At 47.6% G+C, this 17,019-nt stretch overlaps 1 protein-coding gene across 3 annotated transcripts in view; it reads right to left on the bottom strand.

Annotated features, from left to right (window-relative positions):
• Positions 1-16,783, bottom strand: part of Tmtc4 (transmembrane O-mannosyltransferase targeting cadherins 4) — a 56,076-nt gene extending 39,293 nt beyond the window's left edge. For 2 of the 3 annotated variants that reach the window (XM_046454881.2, XM_058582744.1), the window contains exons 1-5: positions 16,766-16,783; positions 11,162-11,377; positions 8,014-8,129; positions 6,550-6,766; positions 1,101-1,188 (exon numbers count right to left, since the gene is read on the bottom strand). In XM_046454881.2, the coding sequence (XP_046310837.1) occupies positions 1,101-1,188; positions 6,550-6,766; positions 8,014-8,129; positions 11,162-11,323 (583 nt within the window). In that variant the 5' untranslated portion in view covers positions 11,324-11,377; positions 16,766-16,783. Of the gene's footprint in view, positions 1-1,100; positions 1,189-6,549; positions 6,767-8,013; positions 8,130-11,161; positions 11,378-16,525; positions 16,633-16,765 lie in introns of those variants that run through there. The other variant, XM_046454880.2, reaches the window with a different exon arrangement.
• Positions 16,784-17,019: the final 236 nt, after the last annotated feature.

The raw sequence follows: 17,019 nt of genomic DNA, 5'->3' as shown, positions 1-17,019 counted from the left end.
GTAGTGAAGGACTGTAGTGTATCATCCCCCACTTGAAACCTATAGTAGGACATTTGGTGCTTCTTCAAAAGACACATTAGATGTATCTGAAATCCATTAAGAATAGAGTGCAGTTACTTTAAGGTAGAATGTGTTAAATAAAATGTATTAAATGATACTTCATGAGACTTTTAAGAATCGTCTTTGAGAAAAACCACAAGTCTCTATCCCGGGTATCTGTAAGTTCCTATTTAATTCACAGCTTTAGAACCTTAAGTAACATTTGCAATGGACACATCAGAGAGAGGTACATGGAACCCTCTTCTCACTCCCAAATCATAATCTTTAAAAAAAAAAAAATTTTTAGTTGCAGATGAATACAATACTTATTTTGTTCACTTATTTATATGTGGTCCTGAGGATTGAACCCAGTGCCTCACACATGCTAGGCAAGTGCTCGACCACTGGGCCACAACCCCAGGCCCCCAAGTCATAATCTTAGAGAAAAGACACCAGCATTGTCATCAGCTTCACTGTGAGGCTGAGGGAGATGTGACCTCCCAGATCAGTGGTGAGCTTTATGGTCATGGTGGGGGACCCCACCCCGAGGAAGAGACACATGTCCCTGTCTGCAAGTTAACTTTCAATCTCAGGAAAAGTTACCTCCACTACTTTCTGCACCTGACACTGTTTTATTCACTTGTCCCTGAACTCTCAGGTGAGTCACTAGAAGAAGTGACCATTCTATCTTGGTATGTACAACAATAATGACAAAGGTGTGAAGTGTGATAGGTGTAACCACGCTGAGTGAGCACTGGCACCTTCTGGGGGTACAGGGGGGATAAAGCAGGAGCTCTAGTAGCTCTGCTGATGCTTCTGCTGGTGGCTTCGCCAGTGGGAAACTCCCCTGTGAACCCCGAGAATCTGCTTTGCTCATCTAGAATTCCACATTCTGAAAAGGCGGTGGAGAAAGCAGATACCCAAAGAGCGTTTCCACCTCCAGAGCCATGTTCCCTCCAAGCAAAAGGTAAACAAGCAATTCCCCATCTGTTAAAACACTGCTCAACAGCACAAAAAACACAAAGAAGTTGCAAAATTAAGAAGGCAAACATAATGCTTACTTTCTCTAAATGCTTTACAGTAGCCAAGGAAAGATAACAAAAAGAACAGGGTGCACAGGAGGTCAGCGCGGCCGACAACGCCAGCAACCTTAAAAGAAGGGGAGAAAAGATGCACGTCAAAAACAATGAAATATTCCTAAACTCTGGAAACACAAAACGTTCCTTAGTCATAGAAAACCAGAAATTCCCTCGGCTCCTCCACCCCCCACAATACCCCGTGAAGCTCTGCCACAAGGCTCTGGGGCCCTCTGACTCTGCTTCTCTTCTTCCCTTTATGTCTAGGACTTGATTTAACTGCTCCCGAGAGAAGACAGGCTGTTCTGAAGGCACTGACATCTGTGCTGCAGGCTGGACACACACAGTAAGAGCTGGTATTTAACATGCCACCCCAAGGGCTGTAGCTACTTAGGCTTCTAACGTGCCCAAAGTGGATTTTCCACTGGAAGACATCAGCAACTCAGAGGGCTTGGGATTTAAAAAAATAAATTTGATCAGAGACATGAAGGATATAAAGGTGGCAAATATGTATTAAAAGCCTCCAGGCAGATAGAAAAAGAGAGCAACGATCCTTCCGAGCTGCCTCTGCCACCTTTCCCTCTCCTCCAACCAAACTTGATTACGTGGTTACCCTGGAAGCAGAACCCTTCAAAAGTGAGTAACAAGATGAAAACACAATGAAACGTCTTGCATTTCTCTCCCCTGTTTTCCACGTGGTGACTCTACCCTTCCCCTTTTCCCCCTCAGTGATAATGAAGCAATATAAAAATTTGTGCTGCTTTCTTTCGGGCTGATCAACAGTTGCTCTCCAAATGTTTCATGGTATTGAAAGCCACAGAATTCCACTCATGGGTACTGGCCTGATTTATGTGGGGTCCTTTCCTAACTAGCACCCGAATGTGGCATGTAACAAAGCTTCTGCTGTGAGGAAGAACTGCTTCCATGTCTATGAGATGTGCAATAGAGGACCATTCTTACAAATTAAGATAAAGGAATATAAAATGACAGAAAATTACTCTATACATCATTCCCAAGAGCTTGTATGATCACGAGCCAAGAAAGAATACCTTTTTGAAGCAGTTTCCCCTACACTGCTTCATATGAAATGCTGAGGTCTCTTTTCCACTCTAATTGTGATCTCTGGGAGATCACAGCCCACAGTGTCATGCAAGGGCTAAGGACTGAATGAGTGGATAAATCCAACCCATGAATACCACGCACATGAAAGAACCTACCAAGAGGAAGCAAGGTGCAAGACAAGGTTCCATAGATTTGTAAGACACGTGGCAGTATGCTGGGGGCTGCATAATAGAATTACCCTGCAGATGCAATGCGTGATAACGAGAGTTCTAGAACACTCAGGGCAGTAAACGCACTCAATCAGGGACACACTGCAACAATCAGGGAGGCAGCTACACAGAAGGGAGCCTGGCATGAGGCAGGTGCTGCTAGAACTGGGAGTAAGGAGCAGAGAGGAAAAGACATAGGACAGAGAGCAGGATTTGTGACAGAAGGAGCTTCCTAGTGCTGTGGCTCTCTATAGTGCTGAGGACAGACAGGGACCCCAAACTCTCAGAGGAGAGAAAACCACTACAGCCACAGAACAATGGGTGGGAGGAGGACAGGCTGCTCCTTGAGTAAAGGGGAGGAAGTGGTTTAGCCAAACGAGAGGGGTGGGGCAATCGGGGCCAGGATGTGGAGACGCCTTGTTACGTGGGCAGCTAACCGAAGTGCAAAAACTGCCCAGAGGCCAACTTTCAACACCATAAACTGATTTCTAAAGAAATGTTCTTGTTCGTTGTTGAAGACTGTCCCAAGTCTTTGCAGTATATATGTATATTACACTGTCTGACATAAAGAAAAACAAATGTTTTGAAGTATGGTGTTTTAAAGTGAAAAGAGCATTTAGTACTTACGATGAATTTTTGGCATAGAAATCAAAGAGAGATTTCACAGGAAAAAAAAAAAAAAGCCAAGAGGCTATCCTGGGAGTCCCTGTATCCAATGGCTGTCTGAACAATGAGCATCAGAAAGAGGAGGTTTCGTCTTTCTTTTCAGATATTTGCATAATATGTATTTTCAGGCAAGTTCTCTACAAAGGCTATCTTCTTTCTTCTGAATCATCTGATATGCACCTATCAGGGTTTTCCACAGGAATCACTGCAACACCCTTATTCCATAAAGGACATGAGTGAAACAGTTTGCCCAGGGGCCATGAAAAGAAATTTGAAAGGGAGCAGGGGGACGTTTTCCCCACCAAACTCCCCTTTTTCCCCTTAAATCCAAGTCTGGGAGGGAAAAAAATCTTAAGGAGGCCTCAGTTTTCTCTTTCTTATGCCAAAATTCGGACAACTTATAATCTGCCCCAATATCTTGAGGAAAAAGAAATGTAAAACCCACCCAGTGGTGCTGGTGTCCTCAGGGAGCTCTTGGGGACCTCTGTTCTGACCAGCAACAGGGACTGATGAGCCCCCAAAGACCAGAGCCTATTCAAGGCCCCTTAGGTCTCCCCACCACTAGGGACTGGTTGTCAGAGTCTTCATGCATCTACAAACAACTCAGTGATTTGGGGAGGCTTATTTGAATGGGGGTGGGGATAGGAAGAAGAAGAGGAGAAGAGAAGAGAGATACACAGAGACATTCCTATCAGCGGAGGAGAAAATGACACTGATTGCAATGACTTCCCTACCAACTACAGCCTGGAGAGGGTAAAACTAGGGGACCAACTCATCCCAGTTAGCCTGGGGTCAGAACACAGTCTCAGGGACAATGGATGGTGGGTCACCCTAGGAGACTAGAAAATGTAGGTATTTATTTGCAGTGGACAAAAACATTTTTGGTGTTAATACTGAGGGGATAAAGATAAAAAACACATCAATGTTAATATAAAGAAATTTATGCTGCTAAAACCTGGGGATATATCACCACTGCTGTCCCTTAACAAATATAAACAGAGGCCCATGAAGCACCCAAATTCCATCGTCCTCCCCGCATAGGGGCCAACATGCAGTGTGAGCGTGCCATGCCCAGCCTGCACCAGAGCACCGGCTGCTTCCTTAGGGCTGGCAGGACACATGTGAGGCACCCCCTGCCATCTGGAAATGAAAAGCTCGGGGTGTCCTGCTCTTTGCACATTTGTAAAGCTGGAATTTAAAATGCAGAGTAGCAGATAACAGGGGAATGAAGATAAAACTGACTCTTATTTGTCCAAATAATGAAAGGTAAATATAGAAAACATGCATCTTAGGATATTAATTTTTAATTCTCTTAGTGCTATGGATGGAACCCAGGGATCTGCACGTTGGGCAAGCACTGAACCACTGAACTGTATCCCCCAACCCAATACTAGTTCCTAAACACTTTGAATAGCTGTCATGGAATGGAGGAGGGAAAATGAAAGATTTTCCAAACATTCTCTCCTCTCCTCATGGCTAGATTTCCCTCAGTTTCTTTTAAGATATGGAACATGGCCTTTTGAGGTCAACATGTTCCCAGATTGCATTTATCTAGAGTGAGCGTCTGTGTGTGTGCAATCACATCCAGTCACACCTGTTGACCCTTGAAATTTTTTTAAATAAATCAATTTCTCAATATTTAAAATAAGAATTTTAGAAATTTTCTTTGGCTAATAATTCAAATATCATTTTGCTTTTAAGATCAGGCTAATTTAGGCAAGAAGCAGACAATGTTAATGAGAACTTTCCCAAAGATTGCTTTGTTTATGATTGACGCATATACTCTATCTATCTGGGTTCTAGCAAGCATTTAGAGATTAAGGAACTCGGATTGAAACCAATTCTAAATCAGGCACAGTTATGTATTGATAAAGAGCTTAGAGCTAAACTCTTGCAACATCAAACCCTAGCCTCTGAAGGACTTAAATCTTCAAAACTTGATGAAGTAAAAACAAAGTAAAATTTAAAAAGATGAGAAGGTTGTAATAGCAACTTCATGAAACCATTTGATACCAAAGAATAGACAGTTTAATAAAAGTCAGTGCCAAAAAACAGGAATTGTGCTCAATGTTTTGGAACTGACTCCGAGATGCTCAATAGGACAGCTGGTTAAATGCAGGTATCTAAATCCCTCTATTAAATGCAGACATCTATTGTAAGAGAAGTAATAAAGCATATGCAGTATTTTATACCAGGTACTTTAGGCTCACAGAATGAATGACTAGAATCAAATCTTTCGCCTCAGCAAATATGCTGACTTACATTTTCTAAGGGTTTGGGGCGGAGGATGTTCCTGACAACCTTGCAAATGTTAAATCCCCACACAGTGTGCTCCAAATATCTTCAGCAGCAGCCCAACGGCATAGGGCCATGGGCCACAGGAAAGCAGGGTGGGCTCCTGTGTGGGGCTGTCCCATGCCTGGCCCAAGTCTGCTGGGGGAAGAGGATGAATAGGGAGAGAGGAAGGTGGGAAGATTTCATAAGTGGTCCCTCCCATATCAGCAACGCCTCAGGGTGGGCCTCGGAAGCCAGGATTTAAGTCCTATCCTACAGTCACCTGCGATTGGCCCTGAATAAGTTCTTTACTTGTCTCCCTCGGCCACCTCATCTACAAAGTAGGAGCTGTTGCACTAGGCCATCTGGATGTCATGGCATTTTTATGACAATCACAGTAAGGTTAAGAAAGCTTTTTGCTGGGTGCGGTGGCGCACACCTGTGATCCCAGCAGCTCAGGAGGTCGAGTCAGGAGGATCATGAGTTCAAAACCAGCCTCAGCAAAAAGCAAGGTGCTAAGCAACTCAGTGAGACCCTGTCTCTAAATAAAGTACAAAATAGGGCTAGGGGGCTGGGGCTCAGTGGTGAAGCCCTTGCCTAGCACGCATGAGGCACTGGGTTTGATCCTCAGCACCACAATAAAAAATAAAATAAAATAAAGGTATTATGTCCACCCACAACTAAAAAATAAATATTTTAAAAAAAAATCGGGCTAGGAATGTGACTCAGTGGTCAAGTGCTCTGAGTGAAATCCCCGCCACCAAAAAAAAAAAAAAAAAAAAAAAAAGCAAGCTTTTGTAAACCATAAAGCTGCCAGCTGCTGTAGGAAAACCGCCCCAGACCTTTTGCTGAAGAATGGTTCTTAGCTACTGGCCAGGTAACAGGTAACGTTCAAGGTTCACACCTGCATGGCTGGTGTAGTCACATGAGCTCATCAGAAAGTACCAGCAGGAACCACACCATACCTTCAGGACCCTCAGGATTAAAGTCGTGCCTGGCATGGTGCCCACATGTGTTCCCAGGGAGAAGTCTTAACTTAGAAACAATCGTTTCAAGTGTCTGGAAGGGTGTTTATGGAGTGTGCTCCTGTCCCTAGAGGATACCCTAGTGTGTATTCTCTATATCCCTGGAAGCAAGAGGAGTCTGTTTTAGCCCACGAGGCAGCACACAGAGCCTCAGCATTCCTCACACACGTGCGGATGTCACAGGCAGGAGATACTTACGCACTCAGTGTGCACCGGATGGACGGCAAAGAGCAGCGCAGCCAGCAGGGACGCTCTGGGGGCCAGGTGCACCCTCCGGCCTTTACTGGTATACTGCAGGCCACCAAATAATACAGAGAAGACGTCCACCATGAGGACGGAGATGCCACCGTGCAGCAGGATGTTGACCACATGGAAGCCCACGGGGTGGAAGCCGCCTGACAAATAGTAGTTCATCCTGCAGCAAACACGGATGCTCACCTTAGAGTGCAGCAGCCGTCGGAAGGAGAAGCACGCAGGAGAAAACGTTCAAAGGAGGCGAGCGAGACTCTGCCTCATCAGGAAAAATAGCACCAGGCTAATAACACGCCAAGCTAAAAGCTGAAGAAACAGCGTGGACATAATTAACCACGGGGGAAAATGGAGAAATGGATGTGTCCAAGGGGAGTGGGACTGAAGACACCTGGCGAGGAAAATCAAAGGGCAAGCTAGACAGATTTTTTAAGTGCAAAAAAGGGGTGACTGAATTCCCCGTTGACGTAATAGTCCACACATCTCTCAGCGCTGCCCTGCAGGGACCTGGGTTTCAAATGGTCACGGAACTTGCTCATCCACAAAAGCAGCTCCTCACAGTACGCCAACCAGCCTTCCTCAAAGACATACCTTGGTGTCAGGAATTCCCACTTTTGAGGGCTTCCAATTGCTGTGGTTCCACTACTCCTAGGCTTCTCTGAGAAATCTCTACAAAGGCATTAAATGCACCTGAGAAACACGAGGAACGAGAACCTTCGAGAGGTGACCATTTAACACAACGGTCTTCCAATGAACAGGCAGAGGGAAGTTGTTTCTAAGTTTCATTTTCTTTTTGCATACTGACTTGGTCACCGTAGGAAGGTTTATATCTTAATGGGTTTTTTTTTTTGCTATTATTATTTTCTTATCTTTAGTTGTAGATGGACACAACACCTTTATTTTACTTACTTATTTTTATGTGGTGCTGAGGATCAAATCCAGTGCCCCACACATGCCAGGCGAGCGCTCTACCACTGAGCCCCAGTCCCATGTTTTTTGCTATTATTGTGAAAAAAGTCACAATTTCATTCGATGCCTGTGTTGCTCTGACATATTATCATACCGATCTCTTGGTGCTGAACAACCATCAAGGGTACAATGTTTGAGAACCAAGAAAACTATGCGAGGCTTCACCAAACTGTGCCTCGTGTTCCTTGCACAGGGACCTGGCTTTTCTCCGTTCAGTCGAGTCTGTGCCGTTGAAGCGAGCGCTCTGGAGGGAAGCTCACCCAGGCACGTTCTCTCAGATGACTGAGCTGGAATCAGTAAGTGCTTCTGAGACTATGTGAGTAGCCTCTACCTCCCTAGGAACCATTGCCTGGACTCCCCAACGCTGGGAACCTGGGACAAAGCTATATGCAGTATCAAGTGCGAGGCCTGGTGACCAGCCCATCCCACGCTGTCACAGCTCACCTGAAAGTCAGCACGGTGAGAGGCCGGTAGGACTTGTGGCTGGTGTTGCTGCTCAGTCTGCTGCCCCAGAAGTCATGATGCCACAGGTCTCCCAGGGGTGTGTCTGCTTGGAGGTCCTGCAGGGACACACCAGGGGGCATCGTGGTCAAGGGAGTCACCATTTCTCCCCTATCATACGGAAGCCCTCCCCAAGCCCTCTCCTTCAAAGGCCCTCTGAGCTCCCAACTCTGCCCACTACTGTCCATCTCTCTGGCTTGTCCCGGGCCAAGCCCTGCCCTGTCCCACCCAGGGTACTGTCAGGCCTCCAAGGCGGCCACTGTGCCCTCTGACGTGCTCTCTAAGTCGAGCATTTCAAAATGCACCTCAGCTTGCCCCATCCCTGTTGGCTCAAAGTCCGGCCATAGCCTCCCACACTCCTGCCCTCCTCTGCAGGCCTATCGGGGTTACTCTCAGCTCCTGTGCCAAAGGATGGGCCGCACAGGGCTCCCCTGGATGGTAGCCCTCAACTCTCTACAGCTTAACTCCTCTGAGGTCCATATCTCAGCCACCAAGCCTTCCTAAGTGGATCCCACAACCTTCCGAGTCTGGGCCCATTTCCCACCTGTCCCCACAGGGCCTGGCATACTGGTGACTTATAACACTATTTGTTTATACCACTAGGCTTGAGTTCAGGACCTGGGGCACATCTGCATTTAATGGGAATATACAGAAGGTGGTTAATATATGCTGTATAAATGGACCACTTAGCTAAATAAGATCACTATATCATTCCATTAAACAAGGATTTTATTTTCTATTTTTCCCAAAATTTCCATTTTTGATCACGAAATATTAAAAAAAACAAACTTTTTTACTACTGCACTACCTTAATTTGATACCATACTAAATATGCTTAAAATGCGTCTTTTTAACATTCAAAATATGAAACTAAATGGTGTGAAGGGCAAATAAGACTGTGGAGTAAATAGCAAATCTGATTGATTTTCTCTTTAAAGCAAAATTCAATAGGAATGTTCTGGGGGCTTAGTACATCCTAATTTCCAGTCCTCGAGTTCCTAATTTCCAGCCGTACCCAGAGTTCAGTACTTGTTACTTTAGTGCTTACCCTCATAAAGGGAATAGCTGGAGAGGAGGGACAGGTGTGGAGTGGGTCACCTGACACCCACGGGAAGGATGGCTTTCACTTCCACTGGGGTCAGCTTCATGGCCTTAAGCACACCAGCCACCCCATCCCAAGGGCTGGGTAGATGTTTTGTGAAGATCGTGGAACCCACCTGCTTTCCCAGTGGACTCAGTGACAGAACTGGAAGGCTAAACTCCTATACTGTCACCAAAGTGCGTGTTCAGTAGTGAAGGGGCTGGGCGGAGGATCTCGCCCTCCCTTTGAACAGGAAATGAACACCGCTGAAGCTCTGGATATTCGATCAGGCGTAGCCGCCATGCAGCAGGGTGCACAGCAGAAAGAAAGGTCAATTTTTCCTTATAATGATTTATGGAAACAATGGATTGTATTTGAAATTCATCATAACTCCACTGTCTCAAAGAAGATCATCGGCTCAAGGAACAAAACAGTAACTCAAGACTGCAGGGAAGCTTCTGGAAAAGTCTTCAACACCACTGGACCCACCCACAAACTGTTTCCCATCACTCAGGCACAGTCCCACGGAGGGCAGGCGTCCCTTCCATCCAACAGGAATGAGAAAGGAGGCCGGCAAGTTAACACAGGAGCGCAGGACAACACCGTGCTCAGCAGAGCCTCCCCTCACAAGAGGAAAGAGGGTCACATCCAGGGCATCTCACCACAGAGCTCACTGGAATTGTCAGACACTGGTTCTGAATGAACTCTTCTCATACCCAAGAGTCAAACTCATCAAAATGAAAAAATGGAATTTCAAAGATCAAGTTGAATCCTTGTTAGAAAAGCAATTCTGTGGTTAGAAAGCCATTAATCTGATATAGAGCTACTCACTTCTTTCATATGTGGTTTAAAATAAAAAAAAAAAAAGAATCAAAATTAAACCATCTGCAGTAGCTGCTGGGTGAACTTAAAAAAAAATCATAGGCAAAGAACTTGAATTAAAAGCAAACATCAACAAGGCGCCAGTTAAGTGCCATCAAAATGGACAGAATTAATTACAGTACTATGCTACAATAAAATGCCTGTGAGTCAGTCATGTGTTTCCCCCACAGACATGCTTGGTCCTCAACATATTCCATATGAAAATGGCTTTTCCTCATCTGGCGAATCTGTTACCTTCACCTGTTGACAGCATTAACTGCGTGCTGCAGAGTTCCTACACCTGCACGTCCTCCAGGTGGGCTGGCGGGTTCCTTCATGTCTGGCCGCAGGTCAAGCAACACACTCCCTGTGGAGCAGCAGACTGCCTGCCACACAGCCCCGACCTCGCGCCATTTCCGGGGTCTTTCTCCTCTGGGACTTCCCTGCCTCTGAGTTTCTTACTCTGATTTGAACATTTCTTTCTGTCTTTGAACATTTTCCTGACCTTCCCACACACCAATTTGTTCTTCCCTTGCTCTGATTAGCTTGGGAAAAAGAATTCCATTTTTTCCTGCACTGACACAGCATTCCACGTGAGCAAGACTGCCTGGGATTCTGCAAGGTCAGCCAACAGGAGCCTCCATAAAGGGACGAGCAGGAAGTGCCACCCCTGGGCAGCACGCTGCCTGTGCCCCACAGCTGTCAGCAAGCTGTCCTCACACTTTCGACGGAGGATGGGCCATGCGGGGAACTCGCTGCCTGATGTTGACCATGCCCCTTCTGGCCAAAGATCAGACCAACCCATCAGTGCAGCAGAATTTTCTTTCTTAAGTTATAGAAAATTTTCACAAAACCCGAAGTACTCTTGAGGCAACACCCTGGCCATAGAAGAAGGGCCTCTCTCATTCACGTATGGACTGGAGCCTCACGAGGTTAGCAGGGGTTGCAGACCTTACCACTAGGAATCAAAGAGGCACTCAATTAAGGAGATGATGTAAATAAATAAATAAAATGAGAAACCCACAGCACAACAGGGCCCAGGTGAACATTTAACCCAAGTTTAATAAAGAGTTCAATTCCAACTTTGATCATTCCTTAGACATAGGCAGGTGCTTACCATGTTTCCCAGAAAAGAATCAAGCTACAAACCTTATTGTTAACAATAGCTTCTGAGTCGTCAAAGACAAAATCTCCATCATAGCTCCGTGCAAAACATAGGAGGGAAACAAGTCCCACTACTAACTTAGCCCAGAAAGGGGGAAGGACCGAAGATGGGATGATGTGATCCAAATCGGTGTCCAGCTCGGCCATTTTGAAAACTGCAGGCTGCCAGCCTCCTGATTCAGCATCATGCTGGTTAGAAATCTGCAAGGAAAACGACATCACATAGAGACTCACCAACGCACTGACAGGAATGGGTCTGCAGTGGACATAGTTTACCTTGAGCACCTAAGAGTGAGACAGTCATATATGCTGTAATTTTACAGGATGTGGTTCTCTAACTACAGCGGGCAGGAATCTTGGGTGGGACAAAGCCAGATTCCTGAGCCCTATCATGACCTATGGAATCAGAAGCCCTTTGATTTCTGATGCTGGATGTGTTGCCCTTTAAGAAACACTGATTTAGTGGAGACCTGTATTTTCCGACACCACCAGGCAAATCATTTTTTAAGAGTCCCTGAGCTGGTTTACAAAGCTTAAAAAGAAAGAGTTCACATTAGCTTTCTCCAATCAAGAAAAATCAGTAACCTTTGATCATTGGGTCTTGGCACATTTTGTATATGTGTGGAGGGTTGTGAGGCTTAGGGTAAACAAAACATGACCCAACTCTGAAAAAGCCTACTATCTATTTGTGGAACTTAGATAATATGCCAGTTAGATGAAAATCTGAGAGGGAAATCACAAGGCAGGGCACACGACTGATTGATTGGCTGATTGCTGTTAGTGGTTCACAGAGAGGGGAACTACTGCTTTTTGTTTTTTTCCCCTGGAAAGGAATGAGCTGTGTTCCAAAGAAGGGAGACAGTTCTACATGAGAATATGACCTTCAATACTGCTAAGAGTCAAGATAAAAAGACAGACTTCTCTTGAACTTTCCTTTCAAACGGCAAATGTTTGTGCCCCAGTCTTGCCATTAATAACGTGTGGCCTTGTGTATGTCCCTGACTTCTGAGTCTATTTCCTGTGGTACTCTGAAAAACATAAGAACTTTCTAGCAGTAAGAGTTGCCTTGGAAAGGACCCAAACAAATGTCAAACTACCCGCAAATCACATTGATCGGTCCCCGTGCCCCATATACCCCCAGCAGGTGCTTTCTTTAGATTTGCCAGGATCATGTCTGGGTCAGACTGCTTGTTTCCAATCTTGCATGATTCTGGGCAAGTTACTGAACTTCTCTGGGTCTGTTTCCTTACCTGTAAAATGGGGATGACCTCATACAGTTGTCATGAGGGTTTTAACAAGTGCTCAGTGGAGGCTGGGCATGGTTATTATACTTTGTGAGGGTGAAAGCCCAGGGCAGATCAATTTTCTCTGGAAAGCCCCCTTTAGTTGGCTTACTGGTCCCAAGGCTCCTGTCCCTGCATAGACTGGCCCTGTTCCCTTCACAGAGATGGAAAAGAATCCCAGTTCCATCTGGGCAAGCAGCTTGGATGTAATCTGTTTGCAGATCTCCAAGTGAATACTCTAGATTACTGAATCAACAAGAAGTCAACCCAACTGGAATCCGAGGTTGCAGGCATCTTTTCTACTGTCTTCTATGTAGTGAAGGTGGAGGCTGATCAATAGGGCAGAGGACACGCGGTTCTATGGCAGCACTGGCCTTCTCCAGGGGTTAGAGGAGGTTCTAGACAAAAGATCACATCTTGCTCACTACTTGTCCCCTGAGTCCTGTCACCTGATGGAAGGCATACTCTCAGGGAGTACTGGGGGAATACTACAGGTACAATCTGCTGCCTTTTATTCTTGTTCAATGAAAGGATAAACAATTGCTCAAATCCAAATTACAGTTCTAAATACAATTCAAGTCACCATACAGGCTCTAGTCACTGTTTACATTCAGCAAAAAATTATTTCTGGGGTGTGTGTGTGTATGTCTGTGTGTGTAACAAACAATATGGAGAAAGGGGAGGAGAGAGATTGAATCCTTAGAAAAATACCATGATGTGAAGGTAAAATAAATAAATAAAAATAAATATGGTCTTTGATTTATAAAACCTACTGTGTAGGCCAAATGTTGTGGTACACACCTATATTCCCAGCTACTCAGGAGTCTGAGGCAGGATGAGCACAAGTTGGAGTCCAGTCTGGGCAGCTTATCAAGACTTTGTCTCAATATAACACACACAAAAATGCTGAGGATGTAGCTCAGTGGTAGAGCACTGTTGGGATCAAGCCCCGGCTCCCCACCAAAAAAAAAAAAAACTTAGTGTGGAAGAAAACAATTTATACCAATTTGAAGTGTACAACAGAGTTGAGAGCTGATAAAAGGTCACACAACTGGTTCTGATGTTATCCACTTTAGCCACAAATATCTGAATATCATTTCACAAAAGTTTGATGAGGTTTAAATGGCCTTAAAGGAAGGCTATGATGGAGGAGAAACTCTGTGCCCCTAGGTTAGCCACCAGGCCTCACTGTTGACCTCCAACTGTGCAGAACAGACTCATGATTTTGGTACTCGAGCAACAGCCTGAATATATGTAGGGCAGACTGAGGGCTCTGACATATGAAGTGCTCTGGGGGGCACACCCTTGGGATTCCACAGGATGGCTGAGTCATTTCAGAATGACCTCCTCTTCTTCTCTTGCAGGGACACCATGAAGAGTCTGTGCCTCTCCTTCCTCTACCCCCTCGGTGGTACACTCAGCTGGCTGGCTCTGGCCTCTTCATAGAAATATCCCTTCGTTTTTCTCTTAGTTTCCAAGGTCCCCACTTCTTTGCTTCCAATGAAAATAGTCAACAATGCCCAATAAACGGAATTTCCTGCTCTCTTGTATAATGGAAATGTTCAGAAAATGCCTTTCATTAACAAATGCAAAACAAACAAACAAACAAACAAACAAACAAAAGGCTACAATATGTTAAAAACCCATGTGAAGTTCTCAAGAGTCCAGTCCAGTCCAGTGGTTGAGAGGAAAGACCCTGGAGACAGACAGATTTGGACTTACTGGCTATGTGACCTTGAGCTACTTAGTCTTCCTAAGGATCAGTCTCCTTAGCACAGTAGAGAACCACTACTTTATTCAGAGTTTGTGGTGAAGATTAAATGAGATAATGTAAGCAAGGAGCTAGTTCCTATTACGACTATTATTTTGGAGAGATTAGTTCGCAGTGCCCAATCCTTGACCACTGTCTTGGGAGCACCCACTTTGCCATCAATTGTAACTCCAACCAGGGCCAGCAGCAGCCCACCAGGCAACCAGGTGTAATTGAGAAGGGGGCACCCCTTTTGGGGGTAGATCCAAGTCACATGGACTCCCTGGACAAGAGTCTTTGTGTCCTGCCCAACTACACAGAGATCCTGATCCCAACTCCCCTTCCTCCAAAAGGAAATGACCTTTGTTCCACAATGAGGCTTGACACTCAGGTAAAAGGAGCTGTGCCCCCCGAGGAGGCAGACATGGGGACCAGCTTCTGCCACCCTATTATAAACTCATGTCATGAAACAGGAAGGGGCAGTGTTTTCCCTTGATGGCCCTGTGCTGCACTGCCCTCTTCTTCAGGTGATCTCCTACCTGAATGCCCTGGCTCCTCAGCCACAGCTGGAAGGACCAGATAGGTGCTTCTGTGTGGCCTCAGTCCAGTTGTAGCAGTCACAAAGCCAGTACTACCTGAGTCCAGTGTCTATTTTAACTGGCTCGACAGTAGTTGAATGTAAAATAAATCAGATCTGTTTATCCTTAATTTCTCAAACTTCTAAAATCAAGCTTCTATCTTTGAGATTAAAAAATTTATTAATCAATCATCAGTGAAAAGGTCAAAAAGATGTCAAACAGGGATTACCAAAAAACAAATGTAGCTGAGCTGCGAACCACAGGGACCCAGGGACAGCTGACACAGCATACTGGGCTGCAGTAAACAGGATGGAGAGACCAAACCTAAATGATTGACTCTGGAAAATCAGCAGCAGTCACCCGCTGCAGAATATTCTTCTACATGCATGGTCTCCGCGTGGCCTTTCTACCTCATGGGCATCAATTCACCCACATAGCCGGCTGCCCTCTGCCAGGCTGAGTTGTGACAGTGTCTGAGGAAATTGGACTAAAGAATAGGATGGTTTCTGACCCAGCACCTAGTTGCTTGGCAGTAGCCTGGAGACTGGACCTGTGCCCCTGCAACCCAGGTGCCTCAAGGTAAGGAGGCCAGCCTTCCCCATTGCCCTCCACCACGCAATGCCCAACCAAATTCTATTGAAAGTATGTCCTGTTGTGACAGTCCTCCTGTTTCTTAATTCAGTGATGCACGAGAGTCACGGCTACTTATAGCAAGACTGTCTGTGTGGTTACACATTCACAGTCACTGTCCCAGAAAGTTTCCAGCTTGCTACCTTGTAGCCATTTTCTCATCTAAGTGGGCCAGCGTCACTGCCCCACCTCCACCTAGGACGCGCCAGTTTGGTATGTAGGGATGTAGGGAGAAGAGACAGGGACGGGATCCAGTCACCCCTTACTATAACTGTTCCTCAAGGAATTCTCCCCATCCATCTGCTCCTGGTAAAAAGCAAAGTATGGATGACTCACAATGGTAGATCGTTCCTCTAACTCCTCCTTTCTTTTGTGTAGGTTAAAAAACGAAAGAAAACACACACAACCCACAGTCACAACATCAACAAGACCAGACGCCCCGTGGAGTTCGCAGGAGGTGAGGCAGTGGCTGCACCACCTGCTCGGCTTCCCCAACTCCCAGCCCACGCCGGGAAGTGGCAGCTCGGTGGCTCCAGGCGCCCCGGCCGGTGGCACCCGCTTCCCTGCCTATTGGCTCCGCAGCCGCGCGGAGAGTAGCTGGCACTCCGGGCGCGGCGGGGGAGCCGCCTCGCGTAACCCGGGGCAGGCGGCCAAGCGGCCCGGCTGTGTCCAGCCATCACATGCGCCGCGGCCAGCTGGCGGCCAGGCGCGCGGCCCCGTGGCCAGCTGGCCGCTCCGCCCAGTGCGCTCTGGGCCGAGGGAGCTCCCGTGCGGCCGAAGCGGGCAGGGTCTGGCGTAGTGACCTCGGCCCTGGAGGGGGAGCGCAGGACTGTGCCCTCAGCGCGGGCAGAGGGGGCGCGCACCCTTCACACCGCGCCCTTTGTCCCGGGAGCTGCTTCGCCGGGGCGCACGGCGTCCGGGGCCCGCGTTCCAGGTCCCAGAGCCAACTCCTCCCGCAGCGCCGCGGCTGAGCTGGGCGCCGCCCCCGGGCCCGGCCGCCACGCGGGGCTTGCGGCTCGGCTGCAGCGGGGAGCCTGCGCCCGCTCCGCACCCAACTCCGCTCTCCCCGAGGCGCTTTCGGCCCTTCAGGGGCCACCCCGCGTGTTACCTGCAAGGAGCCCGAGAGGCGGCCGCATCTCCCTCCCGTGCGCGGAAACTCCGGCGGCTCCCGGCGCCCGCCCGCAGCCGGCAGGGGAGGGGCCGCCCGCGCACCGCCCCCCGCCGCGCCCCCCGCACCCCGCGCGGCGCCGCGCCGCCCGCACCTCCCCACGCGCGGGCGCTCCCGCTCACATTCCCGCCTCGGCCCGCCCCTTCCTCCCTGCCATTGGCTGCTCCTCCCGTCACCTACACGCCAAAGCCCGGTTTCTCTTCAGTTCATTGGTGGAATCGCGAGTGACGTCGAGCCATAAGCTCCGGGCGGCGGCGAAGGAGGCGCAGGGACCGACGGACTCCGCTGGAGAAGGAAGCAGATCTCCGGGAGCCCGACCTGGGCGGGGCGGGGTCGGGGAGGGGCGGCCTCGGCGTGGCCCGGGGAGGCGGGCTGCTGTGCGGGAGCCCGGCCTTGCTTCCTCGTAGGCTGGAGCCTGGTTCTGCTCTGTTTGG

Source organism: Marmota monax, unplaced genomic scaffold (genome assembly GCF_021218885.2).
Source record: "Marmota monax isolate L192 unplaced genomic scaffold, Marmota_monax_Labrador192_F-V1.1 WCK01_AAM20220418_F8-fsc00026, whole genome shotgun sequence".
Taxonomy (NCBI): Eukaryota; Metazoa; Chordata; class Mammalia; order Rodentia; family Sciuridae; genus Marmota; species Marmota monax.
Note: the sequence above shows the minus strand (reverse complement) of the source record. Positions and strands in the feature narration are given on the sequence as shown.